The sequence below is a fragment of the Chinchilla lanigera genome, unplaced genomic scaffold (genome assembly GCF_000276665.1).
Source record: "Chinchilla lanigera isolate Chin_1 unplaced genomic scaffold, ChiLan1.0 scaffold00014, whole genome shotgun sequence".
Taxonomy (NCBI): domain Eukaryota; kingdom Metazoa; phylum Chordata; class Mammalia; order Rodentia; family Chinchillidae; genus Chinchilla; species Chinchilla lanigera.
Window position 1 is genome coordinate 22,984,556 of NW_004955415.1, and position 22,832 is coordinate 23,007,387.

At 37.4% G+C, this 22,832-nt stretch overlaps 1 protein-coding gene across 2 annotated transcripts in view; it reads right to left on the reverse strand.

Moving 5' to 3' along the window:
• Positions 1-22,832, reverse strand: part of Tasp1 (taspase, threonine aspartase, 1) — a 235,351-nt gene that overhangs the window by 128,174 nt on the left and 84,345 nt on the right. For both annotated transcript variants that reach the window (XR_001233252.1, XM_005380885.2), the window contains exons 9-10: positions 16,870-16,989; positions 11,411-11,489 (exon numbers count right to left, since the gene is read on the reverse strand). Coding sequence is in view for 1 of the 2 variants with exons in the window: in XM_005380885.2 (XP_005380942.1) it covers positions 11,411-11,489; positions 16,870-16,989 (199 nt within the window). In the remaining variant the exon portion in view is untranslated. The remainder of the gene's footprint in view (positions 1-11,410; positions 11,490-16,869; positions 16,990-22,832) is intronic.

Consider the following 22,832-nt stretch of genomic DNA (forward strand, 5'->3'; position numbering starts at 1 on the left):
GAAGGGAAGGGAAGGGAAGGGAAGGGAAGAGAAGGAAAAAAGGAAAGAAAAGAAAAGAAAAGAAAAGAAAAGAAAAGAAAAGAAAAGAAAGAAAAGAAAAGAAAAGAAAAAAGAAAAGAAAAAGAAAAAGAAAAGGGAAAACAGAGAGAAAAGCTACAGGAAAGAAAAGATAGAAAGGATATTTCGGCTCAATTTTGAAGCGTAAGTCAGGCTTTACCAAGCGGATGCAAAGGGAAGGGGATCTAAACTGTAGCAGAGAGAGAAACAATATTCCTCAAGAAGTTGTGCTAAGTTGTCTATACTACAACAGCAACAAAAGAATGAACAGTGGCAGTTAGGGGTCCCTGCTAAGAGTTGCCTAGCTGAATAAAGTAAACCTACCTGTGTAATTCACACAGTGACTGGCTGAAAACTGCATGAACTCGATGAGAGCAGCAGGGTTTAGCCTGTAGAGGTTGTTCTGAGTAAAGCCCAGAACTGTACTGCTGATGCTTATAATTCTGATGATACAAGCTCCACAAAGGAACTGCTAAGATGTAGATTAAAACCAAAGCAAGTAAGACAGCCAAATCATACAAATGATATAAAAAAAAATAAAAAATCTTTAAGTTGATTCCTATATCACATTTACTTGAGAAACAATGAATAGGTAAAGCAGAAGCAAATTTAAATTTTAAAGACAAGGAAGAACTCAGATAAAACAAATCCTCAAAACCTTACTATCTTGTGGTATGACTTTTCCTAGCTATTTTACCTTTACCAAGGCAAAATTTTTTTGTATTTTTGAGAACACAAACAACTGATATAGAACACAGCAGAACTATCATCAATATTCTATCATCATGAGCATTCTATCATCAATATTCAAAAGCATGGTAAACATGATAGATTACAACACATATAATTTGCCAGAAAACTATGAAGTACCAGGAAAAAATTTGCATGCAGGGATACAAAAGAGAGAGAAAAATGGAGAAAACAGAGGTCCAAAAGATTACTAAACAACCATAATATCGAGTCCCAAAAAACAAGAAATGCAGCAGTGCAACCTGAGACTATCAATGATAATTAGCATACCTGTATGTCCCTCCACAATAAGAACATTTGCCCTGATCCTGAGGCAAGCAGAACAACCCTTCTGCTCCCTCCATTAGGATTCAATCCAAGTCTAATTCCAAATCCCATAACCACGCTCTCACCCCCAGCTCAATGTGCCTGCTCTACCTGCTCTTCCATTTAATCAGGATGCATGCAGAACTAAAGTACCACAGTGGAACTAGAGTGAATGCTCTAATTCCACAGTAATATCCAACTCACATCCTTCAAGAATGCCTATCCATCCCTTCAATTATTTCAATGATTTGTACCAGAGCTGAAATTTTTAAAAATACAAGATACAAATGAATGTACCTTTTCATGACATGAACAAAACATGTCAAAAAAAAAAAATGCAAAGTATCTTTCAGTCATGGCATACTATACTGTGGTCTGGGTCATGGAGCAATTCACTAATAAGAACCGCAATATATATTAATAACAAAGTAATAAAATTGTCAACTTACTACTTCTACATTTCACATTTATATGTCCCTACTTTTTCTCTGTGATTGACCAATAAACCTTTCCATCTGAATTAACTAGACAGAGCTCGCTAAAATAATATACACTGGATTCAGCATTATGTTTTTCTAACTGCTCTATCAGTAACTTTTAGAATTAGCAGTTTGTTTTTACTATTTCTGTTTACAACAAGAACCTTTTCTAACATACTAGGCTAGATATACCCCATGAGAGTGGAAAACACAAATATTACTACTTCCAGCACAACAATCCTGTATGTAGTCCCTATCCATGCTCACTCAAGGGTGACTTGTTAAAACTTTTCTTTAATGTTCGCAAGAATACCCTAGAGTCAGATCTGAACTTTACATCCATGAAAATCAAGTGAAGAAAGAAAATAAATACTAAATTGTACACGACAGATGTTACAAGCAAGGCACAGCTAGGGGACAGCACCACTTTTCCTACCAGAATGTCTTGCAACTTAAAGTAAAATCTGTGGCCAACAGCCTGGCATCAGTTGGAACCTTGTGAAAAATGAAAAAAACCAGGACTCATCTCAGACTCAAGGGATCATATTCTACATTTTTAAACAATACCACCCCCCAAATGGTCACACACTCAAGTTTGAGGAGAGATGGTGTTAAAAAAACAATTTAAATAAAAACATAGGTAACTATTTTGAGCATCCACCATTAAAATTACCATCCCAGAGAACTCAGAACCTTCTGAAAGCCCAAACCAAAGTTCCTATCTGCCTTATGGTAAAAATGCTCAGAGAAGCTTTAAGAGGAACTGAAGATCCATACTTCAAGGATCTGAGAGCAAAAGCCTCAAATTCCCTGGGTATCAATTTTTCGTGACAGCTTGCCAACATCAGACATGCTATGTACCTTCAGAAAGTGATGAGTTATACCATGTATGACTTTCATAGCAACAAATTATCAATTTACAAAATTCAAAGTCAACACATTGTGCCTCACAGTTATTTAAGCTGGCAAGACATTAAAGTACACACAAATCCAAAGTAATGCATTGGAAATATTTGATTTATGTTAAACAACACTATGGAATTTAAACATTCAGAAGCTCAACCAAATCCTACTCCTGGCCAATCCACTCACTGATAAACTTATGTGCAATGTCCAACATATACTGCTGGGTTAAATTTAATATTTTAAAATTTTGAAGACCTTTCTGTGTATTCTTCAAAGTAAATCTTATTTCAAGTAAATTTCTTGAGCCAAGAAGAACCACCACAACAGAATACTACCAAAAATGGTTCTGCGCTATATAAGAGGCACTAGTTGTACTGAGAGAATTCTGCCTCTAACGAGAGCCTTCTACAGAGGGAACCAAGAAGGAAAGCCACGAGGGCCTTCAGTCCAGTATGGGCCACGAAACAGCGTGTCAGAAAGAAATTGTTTTTCTGCTCCTTTTGATGGGTTATGCTTTCAAGTCAGGAAATTAGAAACAGGTGTGCCAGAGGGCACACACATCCTCGCTCCACACTGAAAAACACGCGTTTTCAATTTTCAAACATGAAAGGGACTCCTGTTGAATGAAAGAAGAAATGAAAATCCAGCTCTGTTTCTGCGAACCATATGAAGGGAGCTTAGAAAGTCTTTGACAAGTTGCTCGACTTACTCCCTCTCCAACTGACAGCAGGTAGTACTCGACAATAGGAAGGAAAAAGCATTCTTTCAAGTGAGAACAATCAAAGGGAGAATTACATTAAGGATCACAGCACTGGCATTTTAACCCATCACTTGATCTTATGCCTCTGTTTTTACCATTTCTTCACCTCATGTTTTAAAATTAGAAGTCTGTACTTTCACAAAACAACAACAAAGCAAAACAACAAAGCAATGCAAACTATGTATCTTGCAAAGAAAAAAAATGGCCTGAGAAATTAAAAACATCAAAAGAACATCTTGGAGCTCTCTTGATCCACTATAACACAGGTCTATAGTCTTAGGGAAAGACTGACTTCCTTTCCATCCATTAAGTCCTGAGCTCTTCTGAAGCTCAGGGTGTTGGAGACATGTCAGTGTCTATGAGTGGGATAAGTTAGCCAGTAGATGAGTGTGAGGAATCTAAGCTTAAGACAGTGTCTCGGATGGGATTTGGAGGCAGGAAAGTAGCAAGAGGCAAATGCACTAATGGTTGTGAAATGAGTAAAGTCTATGGGTACATGAAGCTGCCTACAAGTACTCCTTACAGAGCAACTGGAGTGTACATTCCCTGGGTGAATGGGTGTGGTAGAGCTTCATTAAGGGCTAGCAAGGCTTTTGATCTAGTCATTATTTCAACATATTTCTACATTGGCAAGAAACTTGCTTAAAATATGGTAAAGGCAAAGCTTTCGTACCCTTTGAAAATGGCCTATGCCTTTATCACACTTTTGTCAAATCCAAACTAGAGTGCTGGATAAGAGTCTCCAAAATAGCTGCTGCTTTATTACATGAGAGCAATTACAAGTCATCTTACCAAGTAGGAAAATACCTGATTTCACATACACATGAGAAGACATCCTTCATACCCTTTAGATTTTTCTTTGGAAGACTAATGATATCAAATAACGTTCATTATGCAATATTCAACAGACCATAAAATAAACTTAACAACATTCCCATTTTTGTTTCATGGCAAACACTTCAAAAATATTAATACTAGGGGCTGGGGATTTAGCTCAGCGGCAAAGCGCCTGCCTGGCAAGCGCAAGGTTGTGAGTTCGGTTCCCGGCACCGGAGAAAACCAAAAAAAAAAAAAAAAAAAATTAATACTGATTATCACAGAATGGCAAAATTATCAGTTTTATTTTCCAAAATATTGTCAATGAACATGCATTATTTTACAATCAAGAAAAGAAATACTCATTTAAAACCTTTATGCTACATAACAAAAGCTATCATAATTAACTAGTTTAGAAAATGATTTTGTGTAATTCAGAATTCTGCTTTATTTTAATCCATAACTGACTCACTTTTAGTTACATAAAAAACAAGAAATAATATATTACTAGTTCATCAGAGTATGCAAGTCTCAGAACAGAATTCCCAACCCAGATAATTATTTTAGCTCTTGGAAATGTGTCTAATTTATATATTCTGTTATCTGTAAATGAATGGTGTTTTTAATACCTAAATAACCAAACAGTCCAAAGAGTCAAGTGCTTTTAAGATGATGATGTTTACAAATGTTAGAGTTTTATCTACAATGCCATCTAAAAGTCATAATTCACAGAAGACTTCTCATGGCATAATTCCCAGCCCAACATATTATGTCTCAAACTATTTCAGTTTAAGTGGTCGTTCCTTACCCTAAGCATTGTAAGAATCTTGCTGAGTGTGATAAGATTATGAAGGTTTATTTCATAAAGACAAGAAGCTTCTGAGAAGCCGGAGTATCAGCTATGTAGTGAAAAACAGCACTGCCTACCAAGGCAAGTTAAAGAACCAGCATGGGCTCGAGGAAACCTGGATTCCACCAGTAGGATTAATAGTCTACCTTCTTGACAACTTTTGTTTTGCACTGTCTGAATCACTGCTTATCATTCCAAAAATCACCTAAGATGAAAGATCTTTCCTCATGTATCTTCCAAAGATATAAGCATCTCCCCACTCAAAAAGATTCTTATCTCATACAAAAGAAAAGTTACTTATTCAAAGCTATCTTTGAACTTTTCTCTCAAGGCTGAGACAAAATACCCAACACCCACAAGATAAGGGAGGAAAAGTTTATTTAGCTCACACTTCATAGAGGTTTCAGTCCCTAATTGGTTGGCTGCAAGGCAGGATGGCAGAGGAGAAACAATTCATGGTGGGCAAAAGGTAGCAAAGCAACAGGTGGCAAAACAAACCTCTTTCTGTCCCTTATACTACCCAGGCTACCAGCAATAGGACACTGCCAAACCAGTAAGTGGACTGATCTAGTAATCACTCACCCTTAATCCTAGCATTGGATCATGAATCAATTGCACACTCTAGATTCAGCCACCTCTGAAAAAGTCCCACCTCAGACTGCATGAGGCTTTGGGGGGAACAGCAAGACACAAACCATAAAAAAGCCTTCTAGAGACCACCACCTACAAAGCCAAATTAGGCTCCAACACCTTACCCACACACATTTCCTCAAAGCATCCTCTGTTCTCATCAGATTATACCACTCCCGAATTCTTGCTTACCTTCCTCTCAGCCCTGACTCAGCCGGGCTTGGCCTCCTTCACTCTGCCTAAAAGTATTTGTCATTCATATTCATTCATTCAATAAACATCAGAAGTTCTTGGTGATGAACACCATTCAGTGAACAAAGCTACTGGAAACCCCAAGCTTCATGGAATTTAGAGTAAACAGAAAATATTATAAAAATAAAAGAGTTAAAAGATATACCATGTTAGATGATGATACATACTTGTACTATGGCTTTTCCTTTGACTATGATGTGAAGCAGTTGGACAGTTCAGAGAAGACAGACAGACATAATTTGAACTAGGTTAGAACAACAACTTCAAGGCTGAGAATTGAATAAAGGGAAAAAGAGCAAAAAAACAAAAAACCAAGTAGGTTACTGTAATAAGCAAGATTAGAGATGACGGCACCTTGGATCTCTTGGTAGTAGTGGAAGTGCTGAGAAGTGATCAGATCTTAAATATATTTAAAGAGAAGAACAGATCAAGATTAGATATGGATGAGATAGAAGAGAGTCAAGGATGGCTCCAAGATTTTAATCTAAATTACTGGAAAGATGAAATTCCAACTGTCAGGTGGAAAAGATTTCAAAAGGAGAGATTTGGAGGTGAGCAATACCAAGAGCTCTTATTTTGACATGCTAAATTTGAGATGCCTGTTAGATACACTGTTAATAAGCAACTGAATTATAACTGAATTCTAGGGAGAGATAAAAATATAGAGTTGTCAGCATAGAGATGACACTTAGTCATTAGATGGAATGAGACACTGTGGGAGTGGGTACACAAAGAAGGAGAAAAGAGGTTAAGGACTAGGCCGTGGGTCACTCAAACACAGGGAAGTGAAGGAGGTAAGAAGTGTTAATGAAGGAGATTGAGAAGAAGCCAGTGAGATGAGAGGAATACCAGGAGAGTGTGGCCCCCTGGAAATTTATCAAGGACAGCATTTCCAGGAGAAGCAAGTCATTTGAGCAGCAGTGACAAATGAGCTGGATCTAGCGGTACTGCTACTATTGACAAGAACAGACTGGTAGGGTGGTACAAAAGAAGGCCCGACTAAAGTAAACTGAAGAGCACATCAGAGAACTAAGAAAAACAATAACCCTCAAGTCTTACAATTCCCTGAAGTTTCAGCTTGAAGGATTGCTAAGAAATGGGGAGAGATCTGTAAATCTGAATCCCTAGGTGTCTTGCATGCAGTACTGTGACTACAGTGGGGCATTCAATCAACATCACTGCTTGTGACCAAGACAGCACAAAAGGTAAAAGGTGTTGTTAGAAATAGAGCTGAAGTGCAGACTTCTGACTGTTTCTTCTCCACCCCTATAGAGCAATGGCTGCGTGTGCTTGTAGACACTCAGCAATGGTCTCGGGTTGCATCCTATCCTGGACACTCCTGTCCCAGAGAAGGCTGTTTTACTGCCTTCTAACAAAGGTCCCTTGGCTGGAGTTTTTTTTTAACAAAGTCCCAGGAAACAATCCCCCACAGTGAGGCAGAAGACCTTTGGCTGCTTATTAGACGAGAAACAGAGAAACCAACAGTGACAAATGCCCTTAGCCCTTGAGGACTCTAATCACTAGCTAAAAAATATTAAGGCACAAGGCTGTTGTTGATTTTTACATTTTTTTAAAATTTTCACATTTTTAAAAGCTCCATTCATCTTTGAAGCTCTTCTTAGTATGTCATAGCCACATCTCTCATAGCCCTTCAGTTTCTAGGACTTCTCAGAGCCAAGATTTGAAAAAGCCAAGAACCCAGAAAACCAGAAGCCAGGTAGCACTTCCTGTGTGCCAGACCATTTAAGGAAAGACTGAATCCTACATCTTCTGATCTTCAGTTATTTTCCATCACTACCTTGGGATATGCTGATTTTCTTTAAAGGTGGAAAAAAAAAAAAACAGAACAATACAGACAAGTAACAGAAGACCAACATTAAGGTTAACAAGAGCACAAACTTAATCTCTTGCTTTTTCTTTTTTTTTCTGATCTGATCTTCAATCTGCTCTTCCTTTCCCTGGCCAGTGATAGACCACTGATGTATCTTATATTAGGCACCTGATGTGTTACTGAAAAATCATGTGTGAATCCGAATTTGGCAAATTATATCATATTTTAAAGAAATTCCATGGTGAATAATCTTCTTGAAACAGTAAGCATCCTTCTACAAGAGTTTGGAACCACATATGCATTTCTTAATTTTTATTTGTACATTAGGCTCTTGCCATATGACAGGTTCTGTGCCAGGCACATAGGTGTCACAAATACACAGCCTTTTTTTCTTCAAGTTTATCTTACTGCTCAAGAGTGCCTAAAACAAGTTAATTTTTAAATTTAAAACAAGTTGAGAATAAAAAAAAAACGACTGAATTTATCAAATCTAAAAGAAATCATTTTTTTTCACATTTTAATTTCTCTGGAATCAGGTGGTCTGTGCTAAATGATCACATCCTTCCATGCTGTCCTTCAGGCTGCAGAGCTGTTGCTTTTTGCAGACCCTTCAGTTATGTGCCATGCTCGAACTACACATACTAAGTTTACAGTATGACATCGAATTGAGATTTAAATTATATATACAGGAAGGGATGGAAACAGCAATAGGGTATGAATTTATTATCAGTGAAGCAAATACATCCTGTTGAAGGAAAATCCCCAATTCTCTATTTTCTTGTAAGGTAACAACATCCATCAAGTGACGCAGTATTTTTCTTTTCCTTAGTGCTATCAAAATACTGGTGTATTTTATGAAAGATGTAACTTAGACATAATGGAGCACAGTAGGTATTGAGCCTTACTCTGGGCCCAGAAGTGGCCTATGTGCCATCCACAGGTCAATTCATCCAATCTCACAGCACTGACAGTATTCATGGGATACAAATAACCCCTTGCCCAAGGACCACAGCTAGTGAATCTGGACAAGAAGCAAGGTGTTTGCTCTACTCCCTCTGTAGCTAGGAAAATTCCCATGATGCCAGAACATTAGTCAGAGTTTGCATAGTCACTCTTGTCACTCCATGCCCACCCTCCCCAACTCATTTCTCTCCATCCAGTGATGAGAACAAGATGCTGGAGTTTATCCCTCAGGCTAATGACCAAATCGCCTGTCTGGCCTTGTGAGAGCCCTATCCTGACCATAACTAACTATCTTCTCTCTGCTTTTTAATTATCACCTTCCAAGATATATAAACCCAAAATGCAGGCCAGGTCTCCGGATTTTCTGTAACAGCCTAAGGCACAAGTCTTCTTTATTTCAGACAAACAACTGCAAAATTGCATGTTCCATCTTTCTTATAACTTGGTCACCCAACTCAGCTGCATGTTTCCATTGTCAACCTCATACCAACGGTCCCAGGAAAAACAAGAGAGAAGCAAGCACACGAAGTCCCACAATAAGGAGAACACTGAGATCTGCTCTGTCATCCTTGGGTTCTGGTGGTCAGTCCTCTACCTTGGGAAGGATGCAACATACAAATCAGGTATCTAAGTTAAAGGACCATTCTGGATGTCATAAACTGGGAGCCCAAAGCTAGCTCTTTAGTCATATAAAGCTATCTTCACCTGCTACAGGATGAGCAAAGGAGGAAATCTCCAAGGCAGACAGGGGAGGACTTTAATTTTACAATTTTACCTTCACTCACTCACTACATTCTACTTATAAGAATCAAGTTCGTGCAGAATGTTCTTATTCCAATTTCTGTTGGGTTGGGGATGGGTAGACAATCCCTAGGGGATTGACTCTCTTTTCCAAAATGACATAGGCAAACTTGTGCGGTTTCACTTTTTAAAGTAGAATTCAGCTCCTAACATCTAGATATGAGAGGAAGTATATTTAATTCTGTGCACTGGCTAATTCACAAACAGATGGCAAGCTCTTTTTTTTTATTGTTTTTGTTTTGTGGGATTACATTATTATATTTTGCTGCTCTCTGCAAAATAAAAGAATGAAAACCAGTTCTTTTTACCAATTAAATTGGGATGATTTAGGTTCAACTTTAGTTCATGTTTAGACTTCACCTCATAGGCCAGCAGGTCACAATCACACTTTTCCACTGCTGCAAGGAGAGGAGATAGGTCAAGAGGCAGCACACTAAACAGGCAGGCGAACAGGGGTTGGAAATCACAGGGTCAAGTCAGTAGAAAAGGACAGAATCAACGAATATGAAAATGTGCCAAACTTTCAAGTCGAAGCAAAGAACAGGATAAAGAAAAGCAAAAAAAGAGTTAAGAAACAGAGGTAAAAGGTGGCCATGAGGTACGGATGAAGCATAAAGTATTTTGTTAAATCTGTTGAATGTAGTGCTCATACGCAACACCCACGGGGACACATCTGGAAGTCAAAAAGGATTCCTGTAGACTTCAAGAGAAAAGTCCACAGTAGACAGATGTGAATGCCAATACCCCAGGAGAGAACAGATGAAACCATGAGAATGGCAGTAACACCAAATCACCAAGAGAGAGCATATAGGAGGTCAAGAGAATCCAGCACAGGCCCAAACCTGACGTTGTTATCAATGAGAGGACAAAGGAAAAACACTTTCTGAGAGCCAGGCTAGAGCAGGTCGGAGAGGCAGGCAAACCACAAGAGAACACAGTTCTGTGTTACACGTAACACCTGCATCCAAGGTTACGGAAGGGGTAGGCAGTAAGCAGAGGTTGGCTACTGGACTGCAGGCTTTACTGCTATGATAGGAGAGAAACCACTGTGCTAAGAACCTGGAGAAAGGAAGGGAAGTCAGCTGTATCTGCCCACCTGATAAAGCCTGAAGGTACCTGGGAGGACAGGACTGTAACTTGAGGGATAACACTGTGAAGGGATAAACTAGTACAATTTTATCAACCAGTAGCATCATCCACATAAAGAAAAAGGCATCAGGTATATCTGGTACCAGCATTATGACAATATGGAAATAAACAATCATTCTGCCTGTTAAAACTGCCTGCTCTGTATTTCACACCCCTACTATCCCTCTGCTCTCCTTTGCTCTCCTCTTCTACCCCTTCCCTCTCCTCATCTCCTCTTTCTCTCTCTCCTCTACATGATAATGAATTTCCTAATATATAAGAGGATTTGTTTTAGTAAAATGTACTTGAAAGAAATTTCATAAACTGTACATTTTGAAATATATCTTATAAGTTGCATTTCACTCAAGAGATGATCTGTTAAGCTTCCAAGTGTCTTGCTACTTTTATATCTTTTGTTTTGTTTTGTTTTTGCCTTTTTGAGACAAGGTCTTGCTATGCAATTCAGGCTGGCCTTTAGCTCACTTTGTAGCTCAGGCTGGCCTTGAGCTCCCAACCATCTTCCTGCCTCAGCCTCCAGAGTGCTAAGACTACAGGTGTGCGCCACCACGTCTGGCTTCTTTTATATCTTTAAGACCAAAATTTGACACTATCATAGATCACTAGAGAAAAATTACATATGTAAAAATATAAGCTACAGTTAATCCCAGAATTGTACTGAAAATATTAACAATGCATCTACACTGTGATACTGAACAATCCTTTAAATTTCCCAGATACTGAAGATCTTTTTCCTGCACTGATGCTTTTATATATGCAGTGTGTTAGTATATGTTTTATGTTTCCCTAAAAGTATTGCTTTTAATCATTAAATGACTGGCAGGATTGTAGTTATGAAAAATGGTCATGAAAGCAGCAAATACCTGAGGTACTCACAGCTGTGGAGTAGGGATTATGAGCTCCAGTATTTTCAGCCCAGCAGCCACATCCATAAAGAGCAGCCTCGGAGAAAGGAAAACAGACAGATATAATAATATTCCAGAAATATATCTAACAAAGCCTGGCTTACTAATGTTTTAACAATTACATGATAGTACCAGAGATTGGAGAAGAACTACTCAAACAACAGTCTTAACACTCTCAAATCTACCATCTCTTCTATTCTGAGACATACAATGCATCATTGTTAAGTAGATTCACTCTGTGGTGCCACAGAACACCAGCATGCATTCTGCCTACCTAACTGTAACACTGCACCATTTACCAATGTCTCCCTACTCCTCCACCTCTCTGCTCCCCAATCTCTGGCAGCTCCAATGCATGCACCTTTAAAATCAGTATAGTTGACTTAAAAAGAGTGGTTCTCAAGCTAGGTGTATCTTGAATGGCTTCAAAGCTTGCTGACCAAAACCTAAGCTTCAAGAGACTGAGTAGTGTCTGGGAGAGGTCAAGGAATGAACTGGCACAATTAACCAGGGCTTTGGAGTACTAGGGTGCAGGTAATCTAACTAAACCACCCTCTATGAAACAGCTTCAGGAGGCCTTTTTCATGCCTCCCTCGGGGAGGCAGAATAGGAACTGCAAACAGTACTATACCAAAGGGCACAGAGTATGTGCTCCACTATGCTGCATTCTGCCAGATGAAAAGAAAGGAGGCAAAAGGCCTGTTCAAAGTAATCACTTTCTTAGGTGGTGCTGCAGATTTATACGTCTGAAATCATCAGGAACACAATAAGCTATTATGGTTTTATAAAAGATTATGACAATCATTCCTATTTTGTTTCCAATAATCCTACCCAGAATGTCTACATTCGTCTCCTCAACATCCACAATGACTTCTCTGTCTTGAGAAGGGAATCATACCTAATAATTTTTCCACTCTTTAGATGCAGAGCAGAAAAACCCTTAGCTAACAATCAGAGAAATACGAAGAGGCATGCTCAAGAGTTCATTACCACATGGTTGGGAAGAATGAGAAACTGGAAACAACCTAAATGCCAATCAGTAAAGAAATGGTTCAACAGACTTTGGCAGAGCAATACATGGAATTCATTGCAAAGGTTAAAAATAAAAGAATCAAGTTTTTGTTTTGTTTTGTTTTTTTAAAAAGTCTTAAGGAATGAATACAAAAAGATGTCCAAGACATATTGTTGAGTAATTTTTTTAAAAAGCAAGTAACAATACATTCAATATTCACTATGGATGGAGAAAAAAGGTACATCCATAAAACAGCACTGCTATTTTCCACAAGTTACTTGTGGGGACTAAAGACTGAAATAGCGACGAAATAGGTTTCAGCTTTCTATGACATTCTATTATTCTTATAAGGACCTTAGCGCTCAGTTGCTCCAATATTTCACACATAGTAGGAGTCTCCATGAAACATTTCCCCACTTCTGATTCTGAGACCCTCTCTACCTCATGTAGGAACACATTCCCCTACTAGACATTTTACATTGCTGGCAAGTTCTTTTCTCAACTGAGAAAATATTCTATTTAATTTCCACACCCCCCACACACACACACATACTCCTCTCTCTTCATGAACTTCCTTTGTAAATAATCCAGAGTCTAAGATATTCAGACACAAGGTCTCCCAGGCTCACGTGACCTATAGTTGCCATCTCTAATTGTCACTAACAATGTCCTTCTCAGATAGAGAACCAAGAACTGAACAGGATACTTCCAATATGGCAAAAAATGGGCAATCTGTTATTGCCTTTGAAAACACTATGCTTCTAAAATACACGCCTTAATTTTGTTTCCTAACAATGCTGGGTCAGTGTGGCAACTGAAAGCCCTTCAGAAATGACTCAGCACAGGGACTTCAGAAAACAGAACACCTGAATGTAAGTCATTCTACTTGTACTCACTGGGGCAGGTGTTGGGTCAGCCAAAGTCAGAAAATACAAGACCTTGGTTGCAGGGCCAACTGTCCTTCATGGAAATCTCTGGACATTTATCCTTTCCCATCCACAAAATTACCTTAACCTGCAGCCTGCACTCAAAAAGGAGGACCCCAAGGACAGCTCTGAGAATGCAAGTGGAAATCTTATTTCTAGGAACGTAAGAAGACTTTTTGCTTACTCTTTGTTTCCTCTCTCCAAGTAATGTCCTTCCACGATGCCCTCCCTTAATATTCATGACCCAAAGTTGTGTTCCTTAACTTTCTAAAATTGGTTAGGCTGAAATTACTAACAGGTAAGATTAAAGAAGGAATCATAGGTTGTCTTTCTCTTACGCATTTCTTTGCATAAAATACTTCAAGCAGGTCTTTAAAACTATTAATAAGAGCTAGGTGTGGTGGTGTATGCCTGTAATTATAGCACTCTGAGAGGCTGAGTCAGAAGGATCATAAGTTCCAATCCATCTCAGGCAACTTAGTGAGAGCCTGTCTCAAAAGAAAAATGAAAAGGACTAAAGATGTAGCTTAGTGCAAAGGCCATGGGTTCAATCTTCCTCTACTGGGTAGGCTGGGGTAGGTGTACCTTTCTTCTTCTGGATAGTAGAAGTTTATTTGGGATATTATCATGTAGTAAAAGTAAATCATATAAATGATATTATTATTATCATTATTATTATTCAACTTCTCTGGGCCATCACTTTCTCTTCTCTAAGACAAGGACAGTAAAAATACCCATCTCGTAGTATTGCTAAGGGATCACATGAAGTAACACACCTTCTACACCAGCAAGTGCTTAATGAACAGTAGCTATACTTCTTATTATGAGGGATTACGATATGCAATTTAAATGCATTATGTTATTTGAAATTCTAGAATTTGGTAAGGTAACTGGTACCTTTTTACACTTGTGGAAAGTAGAATTTAAAGATGTGGGAAGGACAAAAAAAATTAAGACATGTTAGGTACATGCATCAATCCCCCATGACTGAATGTAATCATTATATAACTACCATCATGTACACAAAAATAAAACAGTTTTCTAACAATAACAACAAAAAGATGTTGAGTAACTTATTCAAAGTACAGGGAATGGTAAGTGTTGAGATAAGATTACAATAAAGCTTTGCCTGAATTCCACATTCTCAACAACTAAATTGTATTTGTGTGTGCAGGTGGGTTGGAAGGGGTAGAATAGTAAATTCTAATTACTGCAGAACTCAGCAGTACCTTCTTAATCTTGAGAATTAAATTTGTGATTAAAAATTTGCAGAGGGTGAGATCTATGGTATGAATGAATCAAAATTATTCTAATTATTACACAAAACTAGAGAAGCAAGTAAGTGCTATTTCAAATTGCCTTTTGACCACTGGCACTGTTAAATGCTCACTTGAGCATGTAAAATGCAGTTAAAAGTATCGCATTTTAGCACACTTTCTTGGTTTTGTTTTTGTTTTTGAAGTACTGAGAATTGAAGCCAGGGCCTTCACACTAGAGATTATTTTTTTATTTTGAGGCAGGTCTTCTTAAAATGCCCAAGCCAAACTCAAACTTGCAGTCTTCCTACCTCATTCTCCCAGACTGCTGGGATTACAGGCCTTCACCACCATGTCCAGCCACAACTTGTTTTTGTATTTTTCTGATTGAAAAAGACTGTCCTTTACTTCTCATCTGATTCTTCTTACTTCCAGGCTTGTTGTATCACCTTCATCTAGAAATATGTATCAATCAAGCAACTACAATATCTTTTTCTATAAGCGCCTGACTCCTGTTCTCTACATCTTTTTACTAGTTTTTCAGCTCTAACAAGTGGTATATTCACAAAATAGCCACGGACAGCAAAGCAAAACACAAATTTTACAGAAGCACTTCTTTTTCTAGGACAGTCTCATGTGCAGTGGCAGAATGGCTTCAGTATTATTATACGGAATATCCTGCTAACATAGTCCAGAACTACCCTTGGTTCTCCTGTTGCTATTTTACTAACCAAAACTAACAGAAAATGGTGAGAAAATCATGGGAATTAAAATATAATGACAGCAACTCTGTGGGCATTTTTCTCTACTTCCCCATTAAGGCATCCAAATCTGATACACCAAGTTTGATTTTCTTATCCCAAATTTGACAAACACACAGGATTCCATAATGTGGAAAAAATACCATGACCAGACAAAGCCTTTCATAATGAGTTCAAAGCACTGTACACATGTTGCATAATCATCCCCATAAATCTTCTGTGTGGTAGGCAAAGAGTAGCATAAAATTAATTACTCTTTCCTTCCACTTCTCACTAGTATAAGGCTTGTCCATGTAAAGATCAGGAAACAACATAATGATTTTGCAAATATATCTTCCATGAATCAGATGTCCAGCCCCCAGCATTTGTTAATTACTATGACCAAAGCAACTGGGACACCACCTCTTCTTCAAATGTGAGGAAACACTATACAACAAGCCATGCTCCACATGTAAGGTAAGATCCAAATACTAGGTTTAAACACATCCCCTTGAAACTACCTCATGACAGTGTCCAATTTATTTTTTCACTTAACAAATTATTAAGCCCAGAAGTAATGTGCCAAACTGGCTTATATCAGAACACTTAGCACATCAGATGCACTGTTAACTTCATCTGCAGTATAAAAAAAGATAGAGGTGGGGAGGGTGAGGAGAAGAGGATATGCAAGGGAACTGGGAATAAGCAATGTCACACAAATTAGACCCTCCTCCATTCTAGATTTCTTGAGTGTTACTGTAGGTTAGTGACCTGAAATCCTAGTTATTTTAGAAAATTCCTGAAATGTTTGATCAAAGGAAGGATGAAGAGCGACATCTTTCTCCTTCTACTTACTGCTCCTTGAATTGAGAAAATGAAAAATGTAACTCTAAACTAAAATCACTTTCCCACCTAAAACGCAAGCAGCAAGAGAGCCAGGTAGAGTTAGTCTTGGAGAGTGGCATTTACAGAAACAAAAAAAGGAAATCAATACACATCTATGAAAAATCCACTGAATGCCCAGCCCTATCGGAAGTAAAAAACTAGGATTATCAATTGAAAATATCAGAAAGAATCCTATTACTGTGACAGAGATATTCTTTAAAGAAAGTCTTAAAAAGGTATTTGAATTTTTATTTATACTAGATAAATGTCAAAGAACAATTATTTTTTTCTTTTTAAAAACGGGGGGAAAGGTAATGGTTTTAAAATTGTGACTGGATATGGTCATACACACTTATAATCTCAGCGTTCTGGGAGGCTAGGCAGGAAGACTATAAGTTTGAGCCCAGCCTGGCCCACTTAGTAACTTAGCGAGATCCAATCTCAAAATTAAAACGATAGTAACAATAAGGGCTAGGGATTAGTTCAGTGTAAATGCCTTGGATTCAATCCTCAGTATGGTACCAAAACCAAACAAAAATGCGAGCTAGAAAATTGTTGTATTTCGAAAAGTGATTTTTAAAACCCCGTAATTACTTACCTGCCCAACTCTCCCTGGATGCTTCAAGGCCAGGCCTCCACTGGAGACGGCAGCAGCAACATTCCCTTCATGGTCTACAACCACAGCACCCACTGTGTCCAAAGTGCCTGAGTCATTTTCCTGAAGAGCGAAAAGGGTATGAGTACTCGTACGCCTGGGGGGGGAACAAGGTGATACACCTGCATGGCACTTTTTAGTACAATCATAATGCAATAACATCAGAACTAATCCTGAAGAGGAACAATGAACACACTCCTAAAATTATCTACTACCAAGTTGCCATTTAAATCCCACGAAGTCAAAATGTATTTTCCCCTGAAAAATTCTGAACACAAGGTACCTCATCGTCATTCCCTAATAATATTTTCATTTTCTCTAACAAGATTAATATGCCCTCTTAATGCACACAAAGTAACAGCTGACTATAAATTACAGAACACAGCATTACTTCCTTAATCTTGCGAATTAAATTTGCAATTAAAAACTCAAAGAGGGAGAGATCTATGGCATGAAAGAATCAATAAATGCTCTCACTGGTGCTTTTTAAATGTAATATACACAAACTTTGAAGAGTAATATATTCGGGACAATTGGTAAAGAAAAGAACATTTTCATTCTTATAGTACACCACACTATCATTCTCTCTTATAATTCCTTGCTTAGATTACAGAATGGTAAAGTCAAGCTAATTAACACATACGTTACCTCACATAGTTACTCTGTGTGTGTGTGGTGAGAATGTTTAAAACTTTTCCCCTGCCCAGTGCTGGGCATCAGTTCCAGGGCTTCATGCATGCTAGGCAAGTGCTCTATCACTAAGGTGCACTTTCACCCACTAAACTATACTCTCTTAAAGTATATTTTTCATAAGGTCTTTTTATAAACTGCAACTGCTGATTCTACCCAAGAATTCTACAAGACAGAATTTTAAAGAGGGGATATATAACATGTACACAACATACATATATTATCTATACAGTAATTCTCCAGGAATTTCAGTGTATTATGAACTTTCACGCCTAACTTAACTATTCTTAAAGGACACAAAAACTGATGTCAGCAAAACAAGACTATACATTAGTGGATTTACAGTAACTTAAGTTTTAAAAAATGAAAAATCTTGCAAAATATAGAGGATTCTGTTCTAAATTAGGCTACATATTACTAAGGGTCTGTAACACCTGCAAAAATCAGAATTACTTCATAAATATTCAAGAATTATTTCACAGACTTCATACACTGCAAAGCAAATTTAAGGATGATGAAGTAATATTTAAGTATTTTTATGAAGTGCAGATAAATTGAGTGAAAGACAAACACTGGTATTTTTGTCATAATAATTTCACAGAGCTCATGTGTATGGGAATGAAATCTTAGGTTAAAAAACACACAATGACCGTTACTATATAGAGCTAATATTACACTCTTACACTCCATAAATACTTAAAAATGCATGCACCACACAGATACACATGCATCTATTGTCGTTAACTGAAATGTGCTATTCATTTTGCTTTCTTGATAAAATGCTGGCTAAAAAGCAACTGTGAAAACTAGTTCTCTTCAGAATTAAGACATGTATAAAAAAGAGTGCAAGTGTTATAGAAGCCATTGAAATAAAACCTTCTTGAAGTAATTAGAATATTCGTAAGCACTTTTGTTTTCCTCTGTTCCAACCCGGAAATGGCTATTACAAAGGTATTATTAAAATTAAATGAAGTAACACATATAAACTACTTTAAAAGTAATAAATCTCCTGAAACAAATTTAAGATCCTGCCCACCAGAAAATTATACCTCTAACTTGCTCTCTAACTCTGAAACATGCTCAAAGATACCACTTATCACTCATTTGTCCCACTAATATGGTCACTCCTCAGAGTAGGGACTCAAATATCAGTTAAAATATAAGAATAAACCTTAAATATAAGAATGCATCTTTAAAGTGGTATATCATGGGTTTTTCTATACGATAATTAAGATGTGCATGTGTGTATGCATGTGTGAGCATCTTGCTGAGGATCAAACCCAGGGCCACACTCTACAACTGAGCTATACCCCTGCACACTTTTCTTAAATATACCAAGCCCTCCTAATACACCTTTGTTAGGTTTGAGAGCAGTATTATAACTAGCATAAGCTTCCAGTTGAGAAAAGCAGATGATTTGTGTCCTTTGTGACAGTACAATAATACTACCATAAAGCTTTAACATCTTTGAGTACCTGAAAATGGCAAGAGGGCTCTAGCTGCAAGACATGGAGACCTGGCTCTGTGTTTATCTACCACAATTAGCTCTGACCACAGGGCCAGTGTGGGGTCAAGTTGGTCAAGTATGTTTAACCCTTATCTAATTTAGCTAGAATTGTCTGTTTTCATGTACGTGGATTGGCTCAATTTAGGGGAAACTTGGACATAGGACTATACAATAACCTTTCTCTTTCCACTAGAAAATCAGCTGCTGCTGACCAAAAAATCTAAGCAGTAATTCTTGGAACCTATAGTCAAGATGTCTATTCAGGAACAGTGTGTTTTCTTTAACAGATATGCATTAAATGTCTATGGAACTATACAAATTAGTGTCACACATATTTATAACAGAATAAAAATTTTTACTACAAAAAATCCTTATTTATTTCCCAAATTACTCAACAAAAGTCAGAAACTTTCAGCTCAAAATAAACATCAAGTGGATGATCCATACTTTCAAAGGAATTTAATGTTATTTCTGAATTTTGGGTTTTCTGCTCATTTCTTCTGCATGTATCTATCTATCTCTCTATCTACTTATTGACAGTCTCACCATTACAGTCCAGGCTGGCCTTGAACTCATGGCAATCCTTCTGCCTCAGTCTCCTCAATACTGAGATTAGAAGTGTGAGCCAACACACCCAGCTGGATTATAGTTTTAATCACAGATTCAAGCCATAAAAGAGTTCCAGAGGATTACCTAAAAGTTCCAAACCTTCAAAAAAGCAAAGGACAATGTTTTCCAAATGGCAGAATTTCTATCCTGTGTTCTGGTGTTTGCAACATTAAAGGTAGAAAAGGCAGCAGTTTTAATTTTTTTCCTCTTCAAAATCAAACAGTTTGAGAGCCTCAGTGTCCCGTTAGCATGTTTAAGTAGGGGTGGAAACCAGATGAGCACAACCCTAATGCAGGTTATTACCCAACTGAACAGTAAGAGCACCACAAAAGCAGTTTTATGCTGCTTTAAATCATTTTTATTCTCATTCATTTGCTGTTTAACTAATACATATTCTTAAACTTACATTATGTATAACAAAACACTGGTTTAAAGATGGTAAGTCTAGGTTGCTAGAGTTAAAACAAAAATTAAGGATTTTAAGAATGATGATGATTCTGACAAGCTCCTTCGGATGAAATTAACTAAATCACTAAATTGTACTGACTATGTCAAACTCAGAATGCACCTGAAGGACTTCACAAATCAATTTAAACATGTAATAGCAAATATAACCAGTTTGACTTCTTGTTTGTCTAGAATAAATGTTAGTTACAGCTTTTTAATTTTAAATTCTACATTAAATATAAACCTAACTATGACTTAGCAACTAAACTCGTAAGTATTCACCTAAGAGAAATCAAAATACATTAAAAAAAAAAAAAAAAGCCAGGGAAGTTCATAGCACCTTTATTTACAACAGTCAAATCCTGGAGACAACTTACGTGTCTATCAACAGAGGACTCGAAAAACAAATTACAGCATCTGCAACAGTGGAAGACTGCACAGCCAGTGAAAAGGAACAAATAACGTGTACAAAGACATGGATAATGCTTCAGACACATGCTGCATAAAAGAAGCTGAGTATGAAATAGTATAAGGTACATGTTTTTATTTATATGAAGCTCTGGAACAGGTAAACTATGGTGAAAAAGAATTAAAGAAGTGCTCTCTCTGGGCAGAGAAGAATCCAACTTGCAGAGACACGAGGAAACTTTCCAGAATAATGGAAAGGTTCTACACCTCATAAGCATATGGGTTACATAATTTATGATGTGTACACTTCACTGTATAAAAAATTTTCCTTTTAAAACAAAACAAAAAATCAATAGACAATATATTAACTTAATGAACACATCAGACTCAAACATCAGATTATAAATAAATTTTCTAACTTTTTCCTATAAGACATGTTTTATATACATTTTACTATAATTGTAAGCAGAAAGGGAAAGAGGTGACAGAAAATATAAGAGATGGAAAGAGAAAGTCTAAACTAACTGTGGGGTGGGGGAAGACAGGTCTAATAAAGGAAAGAAAATGTTTAAAGGGAAAAATGGCTCAAATTTTCCAGAAGTGAAGGAAAACAAAAATCTACATTTCCAGGAAGCTAGAAAGAAAGGGGTGGGGGGAGGAAAAAAGATCACTTTTAATAAAATGACAGCCAAATCCCCGAAAGTTCCAGTGGTTGCTATGGTGTCCTCACTAGAAGATAAGTATAAATCTAGAAAGGGGTAACCAGCAAAATTACCCTTTTAGAAACAAAAATAAAAGACATTTATAAATATGTCAGTATAGTGGTTTTACCAGCAAGACAGCATTACTGAAGAAGTCTCAAAGGCCATTCTACTTAACACTGCAACGGGTCCTCGCCGTGCTTCGTCCCGCCCACTCGGAACACACCTGTCTCCCTTTCACCGCCCTCCCTCACTCCATATGTCATCACCACCTAAATATTAATGCTTGTCTTAATTCTATATTGTGTTCTCACATTATTTAAACTGCTTATCTTACCCACAAGACTGTAAGCTTCATGAGGGTAGGAACTTTTGTATATTTTATTCACTAACATATATTAAGCACCCCAAAAAGCATTTGATACCTCTTAGGTACCAAATAAATACTTGTTGAATGGATGAATGCTTGTCGAATGGATAAATAAATGGATGACATACTTCAAAAAGTAGGAAAATAATATAAGAAGGACAATCAGGCATGGAACAAAAACAAGTAAGCAAGTAAAGTGGCAAATCTCCACATAAATCACAACCAATGTTATGTTTAAAAACAACAAAGTTGCAGGGTGTGGTGGTTCACATCTGTAATCCCAGGACTCAGGGGAGTGAGACAGGAGGTTTTCCGTGAGTGTGAAGACAGCCTGGGCTACACAGCGAGACCCTGTCTCAAAAAAAAATTTTTTTAAATAAACATTTAAAAATTAAAATAAGAACAAGTGCCAGACTGGGTTTTAATATCTGGCTTTGGTGTGTGTGTGTGTGTGTGTGTGTGTGTGTGTGTGTGTCTGTGAGAGAGAGAGAGAGAAAGAGAGAGACAGTGAGGGTGGGGAATGAACCAGGTCCTCTTGCACACCAGGCCAGTGTTCTACCACTAAGCCACATCCCCAGCATTGGTTATTTTTATAAGAGAAGTAAGGATACAGAAAATTTGAAAATAAAAGATAAAAGGGTGAGGAAGAACTAGGCATGATAAGCTGGGTGTAGCGGCGCACACCTGTAATCCCAGCACTCCGAGGCAGGAGGATCGGTGTGAGTTCGAGACCAGCCTGGGCTACAAAGTGAGCTCAAGGCCAGCCTGAACTGCATAGTGAGACCCTGTCTCAAAAAGACAAAAACAAAAAAGAGAAAGAGAAAAGAAAGGAAAAAAAAAGCAATAGAAAAAAAAAAAAAAGCAATAGGCATGATAAACACATATTAATCCAAACAACAAAGATATATAAATAGTAGGCTTTAAGACAAAATGTATTATAGAGGAAGAGGGTCCCTTACATGTTAAAAGCTGAAAGTTAAAAAAATAATAATAATAAATCAATAAATGCTGAAAGTTTAGATTCACAGAGGAGATAGACTAATTCTAATTTTGTACATACTTTAAAAAGTTGCCTCAAATTTACATAAAGGAAAAATAGAGCAAGGGAAGAAATCAATAAACAATATTCCATCATGAGATATTTCAGCACACTTCTCTCAATTATGAATAGGAA